The sequence below is a fragment of the Ictalurus furcatus genome, chromosome 28 (genome assembly GCF_023375685.1).
Source record: "Ictalurus furcatus strain D&B chromosome 28, Billie_1.0, whole genome shotgun sequence".
In the NCBI taxonomy this organism is placed as follows: Eukaryota; Metazoa; Chordata; class Actinopteri; order Siluriformes; family Ictaluridae; genus Ictalurus; species Ictalurus furcatus.
Genome location: NC_071282.1, coordinates 6,223,873 through 6,237,199, shown reverse-complemented (window position 1 = coordinate 6,237,199; position 13,327 = coordinate 6,223,873). Strand labels below are relative to the sequence as shown.

At 38.5% G+C, this 13,327-nt stretch overlaps 1 protein-coding gene across 4 annotated transcripts in view; it reads right to left on the bottom strand.

Moving 5' to 3' along the window:
• The window catches only part of garnl3 (GTPase activating Rap/RanGAP domain like 3), a 100,465-nt gene that overhangs the window by 57,471 nt on the left and 29,667 nt on the right, over positions 1–13,327 (bottom strand). For all 4 annotated transcript variants that reach the window (XM_053617684.1, XM_053617685.1, XM_053617687.1 and 1 more), the window contains exon 2: positions 4,947–5,016. In XM_053617684.1, the coding sequence (XP_053473659.1) occupies positions 4,947–5,016 (70 nt within the window). The remainder of the gene's footprint in view (positions 1–4,946; positions 5,017–13,327) is intronic.

Below are 13,327 nucleotides of genomic sequence, written 5' to 3'. Positions count from 1 at the left end.
CTCAAGCACCTCTTGTACCATCAGATGATGCATTTGATTACAGTTTGGCCCAAAAAAAAGACGTTAAGATTTTATTTAAGAAGCATGTGGGTGCAAAGTAGTCCACAAGTATCATGAACAAAAATTTGTATTTCATATGAAAGTTTGTAATTAACTTTTTATTAATGTTTTCATTCGTTTCTTGCTGAACGTTTTAGTTATTAACATGGTCTATGGAGGTTTAACAGTAAGTCAGATTTTCAGTGCCATTTTTTTTTTTTTTTTACTTAAGTGATATCCAACTCTGTGTCTCATTTAGTTACTTTTAGCTACAAAATTTAAGGAATACTTCAGCTTCAGTGCTTTTTTAATAAGACTGTGCTGTGCGTTTGTGTTGTCATCAAGTCACACCAACCAACAGGGCAAGCTTCAAATCACAGTTAAGCATGTTAGCATTTTTGCTTACAATACTCCTTCAGCAAAAACAGAAGGAACTCAGCTGAAGCTCTGAACAAACATTTTTGCGCCATTACGTGCAAAGTTTACATTTCCAAAATGATTAAACTCATTTTTGATTTCATCATGAACCATTGTTTTTAGTTGAGCACTGGACTTTTTATAAGCACTCCATTCACTGTTGTCTTCCTGCTCATGTTTTCCATTTAATATGTCCAATTTAGCTGACTTGCTGTGTTTTGTTTTCCCCCTACATTTTTAGTCCTTGCCCCTATTTGTATTAGGTGCTGCTTCCACAGGCAGAGTTTGAAAGTGCATTACAGTTCTGTCACTGAATGTAAATTCGCTGCTGCAGTGATGACAAAGCATTTTTATTTTATCTCCCCATTTCAAGCACTGAATTCAATGCATTGTCCACAGAGGGGAGTCTGTTAGAAGGTTGCCTGAATTACTTGCTTAATTCTTTGCTGACTCATTTACGCAGTGTCTTAGCAGGGGTTAGTTTCAGTATGAGTTAAATGGCTCTTCGCATGTTTAGCCTCTCTCATAAAGCAGAGTAAGACTGACTAATGCATTGCACCACACAAATAATAAAACACGTGACTTATAGAGTGCTACTCATTAACACCTTTATTTGCATTTGTTTCCATTTACACCACACTCAGGCACTCAGATGCAAAATTAACATTACTGGCCTGGCAACAGAGCTGGTCATAGATCAAAATCTCACTCAGGAAGAACACTATTAACTGCATGCACCTGTGCAGAAAAAGGCATCAGATAAATCATGAACTTGAATCCGTTGAAAATTAAAGGACTGGCAGGAGGCTGTTTGCAGATGAAGCACAGATGCTTTGTAATTGTTATGTAATTACTACAACCAAAAAGCCTTTATGAAACTTTCCATAAGAATAGGACACATTAGCATAGACCATAAAGTCCAAATGTTACTGCAATGTAGACAGCCTTACTGTGTTGGAATATATCTTTGTTTTCATGGAAATGTAATCTCAGCAGAACAGTCATCTAAGTTTCTCCATGTTTCTTCAAGTGGCTCGGGCCAGTTTAACGTGTTCATTAAATCACAGTTATAGAGTTATCTTGAAATTGTGTGTCTGTATAAGTGAGTGGAACTGAGTTGACAATAAGTGAGTTGACTAATAAGTGAAAAACAGCAGTGATCATTTCTTAGGAAGATGGGACTCAGAGCATCATCAGTTTTACCTAGAATAGTCAGCAGTCCCATGAATGCTGCTGCTGTGATGAAACTGCGCTGGACTGTCACAATCCTATATCTGCTAGGTTGCTAGGTTGTTAATGTTAAAACCCACACAACCGTGAAATTGCTAAATGTTAGGCAAAAAAAAAAATTAGCTACATGTAGCATTTGTCTTCTTTTTTTATATACCTGCCTCAGTTTTATAGCAAATACATGAGTTCCCTTTTTGAGTTTTGAACAAGCATGTATCATCATGTATCATCTATAAGGTATAATGTAATATATAAGGTAATCATGTATCATCTATAAGGTATCATCTATAATTTTTTACTAGTTGTCTATTTTGTATTGACTTAGGCTACCACCAACTTCTGACATATTGGACATATGTCTGACATATTGGAGCAAACATATTGGAACATGTGAGTGACTGGTGTTTCTTGTTGCCGAGGTGATTGACTGTTTAAACAATTAATAGCTCTGAATGTCTACGCTTGGTTTGAGCCATGGGTTTTGTCAGTGAAGACTGCATTTGTTGTTAAAAAATATAAACCAACATGGCCATGTTGGGAGAAAACAAGTCATTTTGAAGCTAAGAAAAGCTAAGAAAGCCATTGCACAAGCATTGGGCATAGCCAATACAACAATGTCAGTGGCATAGCCAATACAACAATTTGGAATGTCCTGAAAAAGAAACAAACCACTGGTCAGGTAAGGAAAACAACAGCAGTTAATGAGAAACATTGTGAGAGCTATGAAGAAAACCCCAAAAGCAACAGTTAGTGACATCACTAACAACCTTCACAGGGCAGGGGTGAAAATATCACAATCCACTGTTCAAAAAAGACATATATATAGAGGTCATACCATAAGATGCAAACCACTCATCAGCAGTAAGATTCAGATGATTCACAATGAACCAAAACACACTGCCAACTCATCAACGGACAAAAAAGTGATAAAAGTAAAGGTTTTAGATTGGCCAAGTCCATGAGCATGCATTTCACCTCCTGATGAGGAGACTGAAGGGAGAAACCCCCCGAAAATAAACAACAACTGAAAGAAGCTGTGGTACAAGCCTTGAAAAGCATCACAAAAGAGGAATGCAACAATTTGGTGATGTCAATGGGTAGCCGGCTCACTCACTAAATGAGTGCCCCTAGCCAGTTCAGGTATTTCATGTGTTCCAGCTCAAGCACACCTGGTGCAGCTAATGAAGCCCCTGATCAGGTGTGCATGAGACAACAACTGTTTTGCATATTTGTGCTGTTGCATTTTCAGCTGAATTTGGGGAAACCACTTGAAGCAATCGTTGTGTTTAACTATTTCAATTGCTTTTGTTTGATTTGTTCATTGCAAACAGCTGAAAGTCTGTAAATTTTGACAATAAACCTGATTTGCACTGGGGGTTGAGTAATTTTGAATGCAACTGTATGCATTTCAGTTCAGATCACAGGCTCTCCAGAACATGTTTTATTTCTGGAAAGCCTGTAATTTCCAGAATTATATATAATAGAAAATGTTACAAAAAAAACGTCACAGGCCAACACACATACAATACAACACATATTTCCCCAACTGCTGTATTTGATAACAAGAATGTGGTTTTGTCAGCCAGCCCTATCTGACACAAAGTCGCTCATCTCACTCTACCCACAAACCCCTTATTGAACTTCGTAAAGGAAACAACATTGAGTTTGGGCTACGGCCACTTCCTGTGTGTATCAGTTATCGAGTCATTGCAGGCTTCAATAAAAGGATTACAGAAACACATAAACACTCTACTTTTTTCTGTTCGATATCAGGGTGACTGCTCTTATTATTGTTATATAATATTGTATATTGTATCAAGTAGAGTCTGTTGGCTGACATTTCTAGCTCCAGTGTGGAATATCCTGCTGCAAGCTGTATTCTTTCAACAGGATTGTCATGGAGAAATTCTCTGCTGACTAAAAATACACAGAGATGCAATGGTCACAAACGATTCTTCTTTTAAGTGATACTCAGCTGAATACCATTCAAGCAGGCCACTCACCACAGTGATGTGACAAATACTGGAATGGCGGTGTACTATAATAAGATATTAAATTGCTATAGTCTTAACATTACACTCTATTGGCATACATGATGAAGTTTCCAGAATAACTAGTTATAGGTACGGATGTTTACCCCTCAGTCACACAATGAAAGCATTAGATAGCATGTCTTACATCAGATTTTGCTGTAATTACTGTCATTTAGGGTTGTCACGATACCATAAACATATCTTACAATAGTATACCAGTTGAAGTATCACGATACCAAGTAGCATGTGCTGTTTCTGTTAAAATGAGTAAGTGAATAGCGGGAGGAGGCGGAGGGGCTGCAGCAGGGTGTCATATTTTAACTGAAAGGACTGTATTCGTGGTCTCTCGAAAATAAACACTTTAACGTTATTAAGCGATTTCGTATTTATTGACTTTTTATAAGTCAAGCACTTTTTAAGCACCACTAGATGGAAAATGGCTAAAAATGGCTATTTTCAAGCTTTTCCAGTACTTAAATTACAAAAAGCCAAATTCAAGCACTTCAAGCACCTTGTACGAACCGTGATTTTATTATATACACACAGCGGTTAGCGTAACATTAGCTCTCTTGTTAGCAAACAGGAGATCTTTAAAGATTAAGGTAATGAATTCCGGTTAAATGAAGTGTCACTAATTTTTGTGTATTCTGCAAAAGCAGTTGGATGTGTCATTTTAGCGAAAATAATAGTAACTGCCACACCTACAACATTACTTACGGTACTACCGTATCGACGATACCACCGTTTAAAAAATACAGTGGCATCGGCGGTATTTTGAAGCTTTATTATAGTGATACTTCCGCAGTACCGGTATACCGTGCAACCCTACTGTCATTTAATATTCAGCAGGAAAGATGTGTATAACATTACTGTGGAAGGATTCAGGAGCGACATGTTCATTATTGATTATTAAAAGAAAATGGCAACGCTAGCTAGTTAAGTCCAAGTTTCTTGTTTTATATAGATTATATTTATATAGTCAGTATTTGGGACTGACATCCATATTTACTATGCTGCAAAAAAAAAAAACCTTCGAGTTACGGTAACTCAAATAACCACTCTTTACAGCCACGGTGAGCAGATAAGCATCTCGAAGTGCACTGTAATGTAATGAAATGTAACACGTCCTGAGCAAAAACAACCTTATGATGAATATTTAGTATAACGTTCTGATAGTGCGTACACCATGTCGACATTGTATAACAAAAAACTCCAACTGATACTTACCAGTTCCACTGATCCATAGTGCTTCCGGCTAAACTCGCCCCTCCTGCAGCCCAGGTCTTCAGATGCAGAGCTGAAACACACACAGCACACAACAATGATCTATTGGCTCTTGCGTCATAGTTTCAATTCTCAATACAGTGCGTTTATTTAATTCAGCCCTTAGGGTCGGATTTGAGGAAGTACATTCCTACAGTTGCCATAATCAAATTATCCCTCACACCACCAATGTCAATAACTAAACAAAACAGTTTTCAAAACACATAGTGACATACTAGAGAACAAGCAAAGTGTGTGTGTGTGTGTGTGTGTGTGTGTGTGTGTGTGTGTTAGGGACGTCACGATAGCAAAAATCTAGTAGTCGGTACCGATACCACCAAAAGTACACGATACTCGATACCAAAGTCGATACCACCGTGTGGTATAAAAATAAAATTTAAAAAATTCAATTAAAAACTGTCCTGGAGGACATCCTCCTCTGGCTGATACTGGCCAAAAAAAAAGAGAGAGAGAGAGAGAAAGAGATTTTAGTTATCAAACAGTGTCTGACAATGAGTGGAGGCTACAGTAGAGGTGCACTCCTAAACATGCGTGCGCGCACACACACACACCTTGTACTCTGAATGCAAGCATTAGTTTAAATTCACTCATATGGTGGCAGGTCAAAAAGATTTATTAAAAGCATGAATAATGATTAATGACATTAGGCTACATTTTGCTGACAGGACACGGGCTGAATGGCGATGCATTGTGGCCCATTAGGAGGTAGTTTATAACATTGCAATGCGTTAGCGTCGGTAACAAATAACCGGCTCTCTCAAATATTACATGGAGCATAACGTTAGCTGGTTTCACGGCCACAATGCCAGCTGCCTCAAACAAACATAACGTAGGGCCAGTCTTTCAGGTGCTTTGCCAAATTCCAGGTGTTTCCTCGCTTTGTTTGAAATGAACAATAGCATCAGTTGCACACCGGCTTCAGAGCATCAATTATATGTTTGTTGTCATCCGCCTCGAATGCGAAGTATTTACATATTCCATACCACATTTCCTCTCAACGAGTCCTGGTGGCACTAAACTTCTGTAGTTTTTCCCCGTGTGCTTGTAGCTGTTGTTGTTCTTCTTCACCACTTGTGGGCCGACTAAAACACTTGCGCGTATTTGCTGCCCCCATCAGGTCCGGAAGAATTGCAACTTCGGTACCTCCATTAGATCTGGTACTAACGCTACTCCAGAAAAACAAGTACCGTCACATTTTAAGAATGTTGGTACCGACTTGGTACTGAAGTATTGGTTCTCGTGGCATCCCTAGTGTGTGTGTGTGTGTGTGTGTGTGTGTGTGTGTGTACGACGTACGAGGGCAAGAGAGTATGACTGGGTTTCTCCTGCTCTAGTGAAAGGGCTATCATTATGCTTCCATTAGAACTTTATAATGCAAATAATTGAATCATTTCTGTTCATAAGTGAAGCTGACAGTGACTCTACAAGTGCTTGAGGGCATGTTAAAGCATATATGTGCCATTGCAAAACTTACTTTGTGACTATGAGTGCAAACATATGAATGTTTTCCCCCCCAGTGGAATAGGATCGAATATAAAAGATTTTGCCTTTGGCCTAACCCAGTTCTCATTTACATCTTTTGTGCTTCCAGAGACCAACAACAAAGGTGTGAAAAGTTGGAAAGGGAAAAGGTTAATGGTGTCAAAATGTCATATACGTATACATATTCAATTCAATTCAATTTGTATAGCGCTTTTAACATTGGCTATTGTCACAAAGTAGCTATACAGAAATATATCAGTTCCAGGCTTCATAGCTTAGAGAAATATCACCTGCCTGAATTACTCGTGTAATTTTAGACAACAATCCCCTGCTGATATAAACATTTTTTATGTAATGAAGACGGTTACATTCATGCTGATTTAACAACCTGTTCCCTTTTCTTGGTAACAGGAACACCATACCACCCCTTGATTTAAAGAGATTTCAGTAGTTTATTCTGTTTTCATATATATATATATATATATATATATATATATATATATATATATATATATATATATATATATATATATATATATATATATATATATATATATAAACGGTCACTGAGACTTTATTAGACATCTTATTAGTACATCTGCACATTCACGCAATTATCCAATTAGTTCGTCATGTGGCAATGAGCAAAGCGTAAATTCACACAAACATCAGAATGTGGTAAAAATCTGATCTCTGTGCCTTTGACTATGGCGTGGTACTTGGTACCAGGTGGGCTGGTTTGAGTTATTTCAGAAACTGCTGAGCTCCTGGATTTTTCATGCACAACGCACTCTAGAGTTTAGACAGAATGGCACAAAAAACAAAAAACATCCAGTGAGCAGCAGTTCTGCAGGTGAAAACACTGAAGAGAGGAGGTCAGAGGAGTATGGTCAGACTGGTTCAAGACGACAGGCTTCCACTCCAGTCAGCTAAGAAGAGGAATCTGATGCTACTCAATCCCTCCAGCAAAATCACACAAACGCCACAATATTTGCAGCAGATTGCAATTTTTCTAAATTACCGCAGATTTTCCACAGATTTGGGCCGAGACGCGTCATGTGACATCATCACAGCACGCATTCAGCCTCTTCGATTCATGTGCGTCGAACAGGCATACAGCTAAAAAAGTCTCATTTACCAACAAACATCACTGCGAAAGACCGTGCAACTGCAATTTTGCTGATTCAAGTAGTTTTCCACAATAAATGCACACGAAAAACTTTGGCAATTGCATCACAAATTTTTTTTAAAAAAGCAGCAGCAAAATCAAGCGTTTTTGGCCGCAACAATCACAAAATCCTGTACGGACAGGCTAGTTGACGTTTGGAACCATTCTGGCTATTTTCCGCTGAGCATTTTCGTTAACAAGGCTATTCACGCCCGCAGAACTGCTGCTCACTGGATGTTTGTTGTTTTTCCGCACCGTTCTGTGTAAACTATAGCGACGTGCGTGTGCCTGCTTTGAAATCAACAAACAATCCATTGTCAAAGTTACTAAGATCACATTTTTCCCCTGTTCTGATGTGTGATGTGAACATTAACTGAAGCTCCTGACCTGTATCTGCATGATTTTATGCATCATGCTGCTGCCACATGATCATCTGATTGGATCTTTTCATACGCATCATGTCAACTCAGTGACAAGGCTGAAAATATACGATATGAATTTCAACAAATTATATCCAGTTATTAGACTATTCCTAGAATTAACTCCTTATACTTCATTGAGCAAATCCCGTCTTTTTTCTTCCCGATCGGCTGCTTGCTGAGGAAACAGGTTCAACCCATTTTACAGCAAGACAAAGGTTGCATTGTGGCACCAATTAGCGTTATTGACCACAACATCCCACGTTGTGACTTTACATCCGTTTCTATCGATACAGCATTCAGAGAATGATGTGGCTTCGAGCGCTCACTGTCACTTGGACGGGGGTCTGGTTTCAAGCTAACTGAACGTGCAGCAATTACTGCTACTTAATAATGTACATAGTAGCAAGTGCAGTCTATTACTAGATGTTTCTAGTGTTCAGGTAGACCTGAAAAGTCATCCTACTGCAACAATCTGGATTCTTGTAGCAAAATATGCTTGTGTACCGGCTGCAATAATTATACAACAATAGTCATTGATTTTTGTCTATACATAATTTACTTCAACAGCAAACTGGCATATTACTCACTTACCTCACTGCTGAATGTTTCAGTGTTTGTTTTTCAGGGATGCTTTTCAATTTTCTTTTAGTTCTCTAGTTCTACATCTAAAGCTTATGATGCTTTTGAAGTAAAAAATAAATAAATAAATAACCGTGGTTATGGTGATACTGCAATTTTAGCCCATTTATTTGTTAAATTGATGATTTGTCAATAAGCTACACGCCTAGTCCTGTGGTATTTCTTCAAATTTTCAATGCTGGGCACATACTGTTATTAAGCCATGCTCTCAGTCAAGCCCACAGTGTAGAAGATTAATGACTTCTAAAACTGCAGTTCCATGTGCTACAGCTGCAAACTTTAATTAGGTCTGTCACATAAGCAGCTGTGAAATGCTAAACTACATAAAGAGACGTGACATGCGGCTAATTTGAAATACTGAAATATTACATAGGATGAACATAACACTTCAACTGAGCTGACCATTAAGTGAAATTGAGAAAGAAAGTATCAAATATCAGAAAGATGCCTAGCAGATCTAGTAAGATTTTTTTTTTGGTACATTGTGAAAGCACTTGTTGCACATGGTTCTGCACGAAAACAATGACACTCGCCAAATTCATCATTGGGATGCTATGTCCTAGAAGTCTCACATGTGGGTGAACACCCAGAAAAGCTCACAGAAAGCCAGAAAACACATGTGTTGAACGTTAAAATATGACCTTGAAATCTGTAACTGGAAACAAATCACATAACATTACGACAGTGGCAATGTGTCTTAAGGAATAAGAGATGTTTATATATAACTGAATAACATTAACGCATCAAGCCTAATATGTTGATTAGGCATTCCTTCTAGTCTTTAATTTTATTGCTCTTCACCAGGTCACAATTTACACAGATGCTCAAGCCAAAAAATATGTCTGCCACACCCACAGAAGTCAACACCACTTCATTTTTGTGCTTGCGTTACAACGGGAAAAAAGGAATTCCAGAGTCAAGAGAGACTCCTAAACAACAAAATATAATGCCAAAATTGAATCAAATGGCAGAATAAAATGAAGAAAATTTCTTTTAAGCACTGCTGTTTTGGTAAATGTCACTTTTTAACATATTACAGAAAGCTTCTGCTACTTTTATTAATATTGCTAATGGTTCAACAGAAAGGCTTTTCTTAGTTGTAGGTTTGGATACCCTTCAATGTGCTATGATCTTCTAATGCAAACCACAGGATTTGACTGAGGTTGCGATGATATGAAGCTTGCTTTTCAGCGATGGGTTGGCACCCCGTCCAGGGTGTCCCCAACCTTGTGCCACGAGTCCTCTGGCATAGGCTCCAGGCTCCCTCGCGGCCTTGTGTAGAATAAGCGGTATGGAAAATGGATGGATGGAACCTTGCTTTTTTTGACAGGTTGTGACCGCCCCCCTTTCTACTATTACTACTACACTACACACATACTGTACATATCCACTAGTAAACAGCTCAGGCTTGATGTCTCAAAACAAATACAATGACCATTTACTTATTTACTAATCTACAAAACCCAAAAGTGTAGCAAGTACTCTTGGTGAAGATTGTTACATTCAAACACAAACCATTTTTATAGGGAAATCTGCATTTGATGTAAGTAATATATTCAGAAATGGTCTAGAATAGTATATAATTATATACATTTGATAGCTATGGTTGGCTCCTTCTTCTGCAGTTGGTACAATTTCAATGACATTGATGCACATACAGCCATTAAATTTCGTGACCATCACAGCCAGTGTTAAATCTAGACAACACTTACCTCAGTCCCCAAAAGAAAATATTTCTTTTAGCGGTTTTTTTTTTTAAAACATTGTAAACACAAACTACTAAGGAAACAAGAATTTCCTTGCTCTAACACAGATATCAGTGACACAACAAACTAAGCATTCAAATATGTATATGTAAACAGTATTAAAATTATAGAGCTGGAACAACATCAAGAGTGAGATGGGCCACCATGCCTGGGGGAGGAGTCTACCCAGGGTTCAGCCACAGTATTCACTGATTCATTACTCTATAGTATTCTGGACTCAGGGTCAAAGTGGATCCGAACCTATCCTTATCCCGGGAACACTGAGCATGATGTGGGAATGCGGTCTGGGTGGGACATCATTATTTTACAGGGCACCAGGCAGAAACACATTCACACCCAGGGGCAATTTAGCATAGCCGACCCACCTGCTGGCATGTTTTTGGGAGGTTGAAGGAACCTGGAGAATCCAGAGGAAACTCACGCAGACACAAGGAACACATGAGACCGTAATCTGAGCTCAGGATCAAACCGGACAACCTGGCGCCACAGTGCAACCCCTTATTATTCGGTGCCAGTGAAATCTAATTCTCATGAGCATTAAAACACGGAAATGCCTGCATAAATTTCACCAAATGACAGCTCAAATAGACTAAATTAGAGAAAACACTGCATTCTGCTGTACTTTTTTTTAAACAAAGCAGGCTAATACAATGGCTGCTTTCTGAAACGTCCCAATTAATATTTATCAAATACAGTGCCCTCCACTAATATTGGCACCCTTGGTAAATATGAGCAAAGAAGGCTGTGAAAAATTGTCTTTCTTGTTTAACCTTTTGTTCAAAAAATTTACAAGAATACTCTGCTCTCATGGATAACAAACAACTGCAAACACAACACAGGTTCTTCAAAAAAAAAAATGTTATATATAGGTGTGCAACAATTATTGGCACCCCCATGAATTTATATGAGAAAAATATATATGAAGTATATTCCCGTTGATATTTTACATTTTATTTAGTACACCAGGGTGACTAGGAACAGAAAATTGTGCAACAATGACTTCTTGTTTCACAGGGGTACAAATATGAAGTAACACATAGGCCAAATTCCCTTAGTCATTCATAACAATGGGTAAGACCAAGGAATATAGCTTTGATGTGCAGGAAAAGGTTGTTGAGCTTCACAAAATGGGAGGTGGCTATAAGAAAATAGCACAAGCATTGAAAATGCCCATTTCCACCATCAGGGCAATAATTAAGAAGTTCCAGTCAACTGGAAATGTTATGAATCAACCTGGAATTGGGCGTGTGTCTATATCGTCTCAATGCACTGTGAAGAGGACAGTTCGAGTTAGTTGCGTCTTGGGGTCAGAAAGTCTCCAAAAATACAATCCGAAGTCACCTACATCACCACAAGTTGTTTGGAAGGGTTTCAAGAAAAAAGCCTTTACTCTCATCCAAAAACAAACTCAAGCGTCTTCAGTTTGCCAGACACTACTGGAACTTCTAATGAGATTGGGTTCTCTGGTCAGATGAAACCAAAATAGAGATTTTTGGCAATAAACACCAGAGGTGGTTTTGGTGCACACAGAGAGGTAGCCATATGGAAAAGTACCTCTTGCCCACGGTTAAATATGGTGGTGGATCTTTAATGGTTTGGGCTGTTTTTCTGCCAGAGGACCTGGACATTCTGTTAGGATACACGGCATTATGGACTCAGCAGATATTAAACAAAAACCTAACTGTCTCTGCCAGAAAGCTTAAATTGGACTGTGGTTGGATCTTCCAGCAGGACAATGATCCAAAACATACATCAAAATCAATACAGAAATGGTTTACTTACCACAAAATCAAGGTCCTACCATGGCCATCCCAGTCCCCAGACATGAAACCCATAGAAAACTTGTGGGGTCCACCAACGTGGACCTCGAAATTTGAAGGATCTGGACAGATTCTGTATGGAGGAATGGTCTCAGATCCCTTGCCATGTATTCTCCAACCTCATCAGGCATTATAGGAGAATACCAAGAGCTGTTATCTTGACAAAGGGAGGCAGCACAAAGTATTGACTAAAAGGGTGCCAATAATTGTTGCACACCTATATTTAAGAAAGATATTGTTTTTATAAACCTGTGTTGTGTTTGCAATTGTTTGATATCCATGACAGCAGAATATTTTGTGATTTTTTTTTAACAAAAGATCAAAAGCTTAAACAATAAAGACAAATTTTCACAGCCTTCTTTGCTCATATTTACAAGAATGCCAATATTACCCGAGGGCACTGTACATACATAATGGTTCTCATAAAATATCAAACTTTAGGCCAAGTTCATGTTCTTAGGTGTGTCAAGTCTTTAGCAGTCTAAATAGTCTAGAATACAGTCCCTCCAGGATTTTGCGATTGCAGAAATGAACACAAAATCAAGCAAACTCTGGAATATTTGTAGGAGCCTGCAATTTACAAAATGACCGCAGATTTTCCGCAGATTTGGGCCGAGACGCGTCACGTGACGTCATTGTGACGCGCATTCAGCCAAAGCAGTCTTCGTTTCACGTGCGTCAAACATGGGTACAGCTAAAAGGCCTCTTTTACCAACAAACATCACTGTGAAAGGCCATGCAAAACAACTGGGTGCAATTGCGATTTCACCAATTCAAGTAGTTTTCTGGGGGAAAAAAGTACAAAAGAATGCAAATTTTGAAGAAAAAAAAACAGCAGCAATATCAAGCATTTTTGGTCGCAAGAACCACTGTAGGGACTGATTTATATCCGATGAGGATCCTCCTCAGACTAGGAGTAGCCACATTATGTCTTTTTTTTTTTTTTTTTTACAGATCTGACCCCCACACTAGCTGGCCATTCAAAAGGGTCAAACCTGGCCACTTCATTGAATTGAAATACACCTGG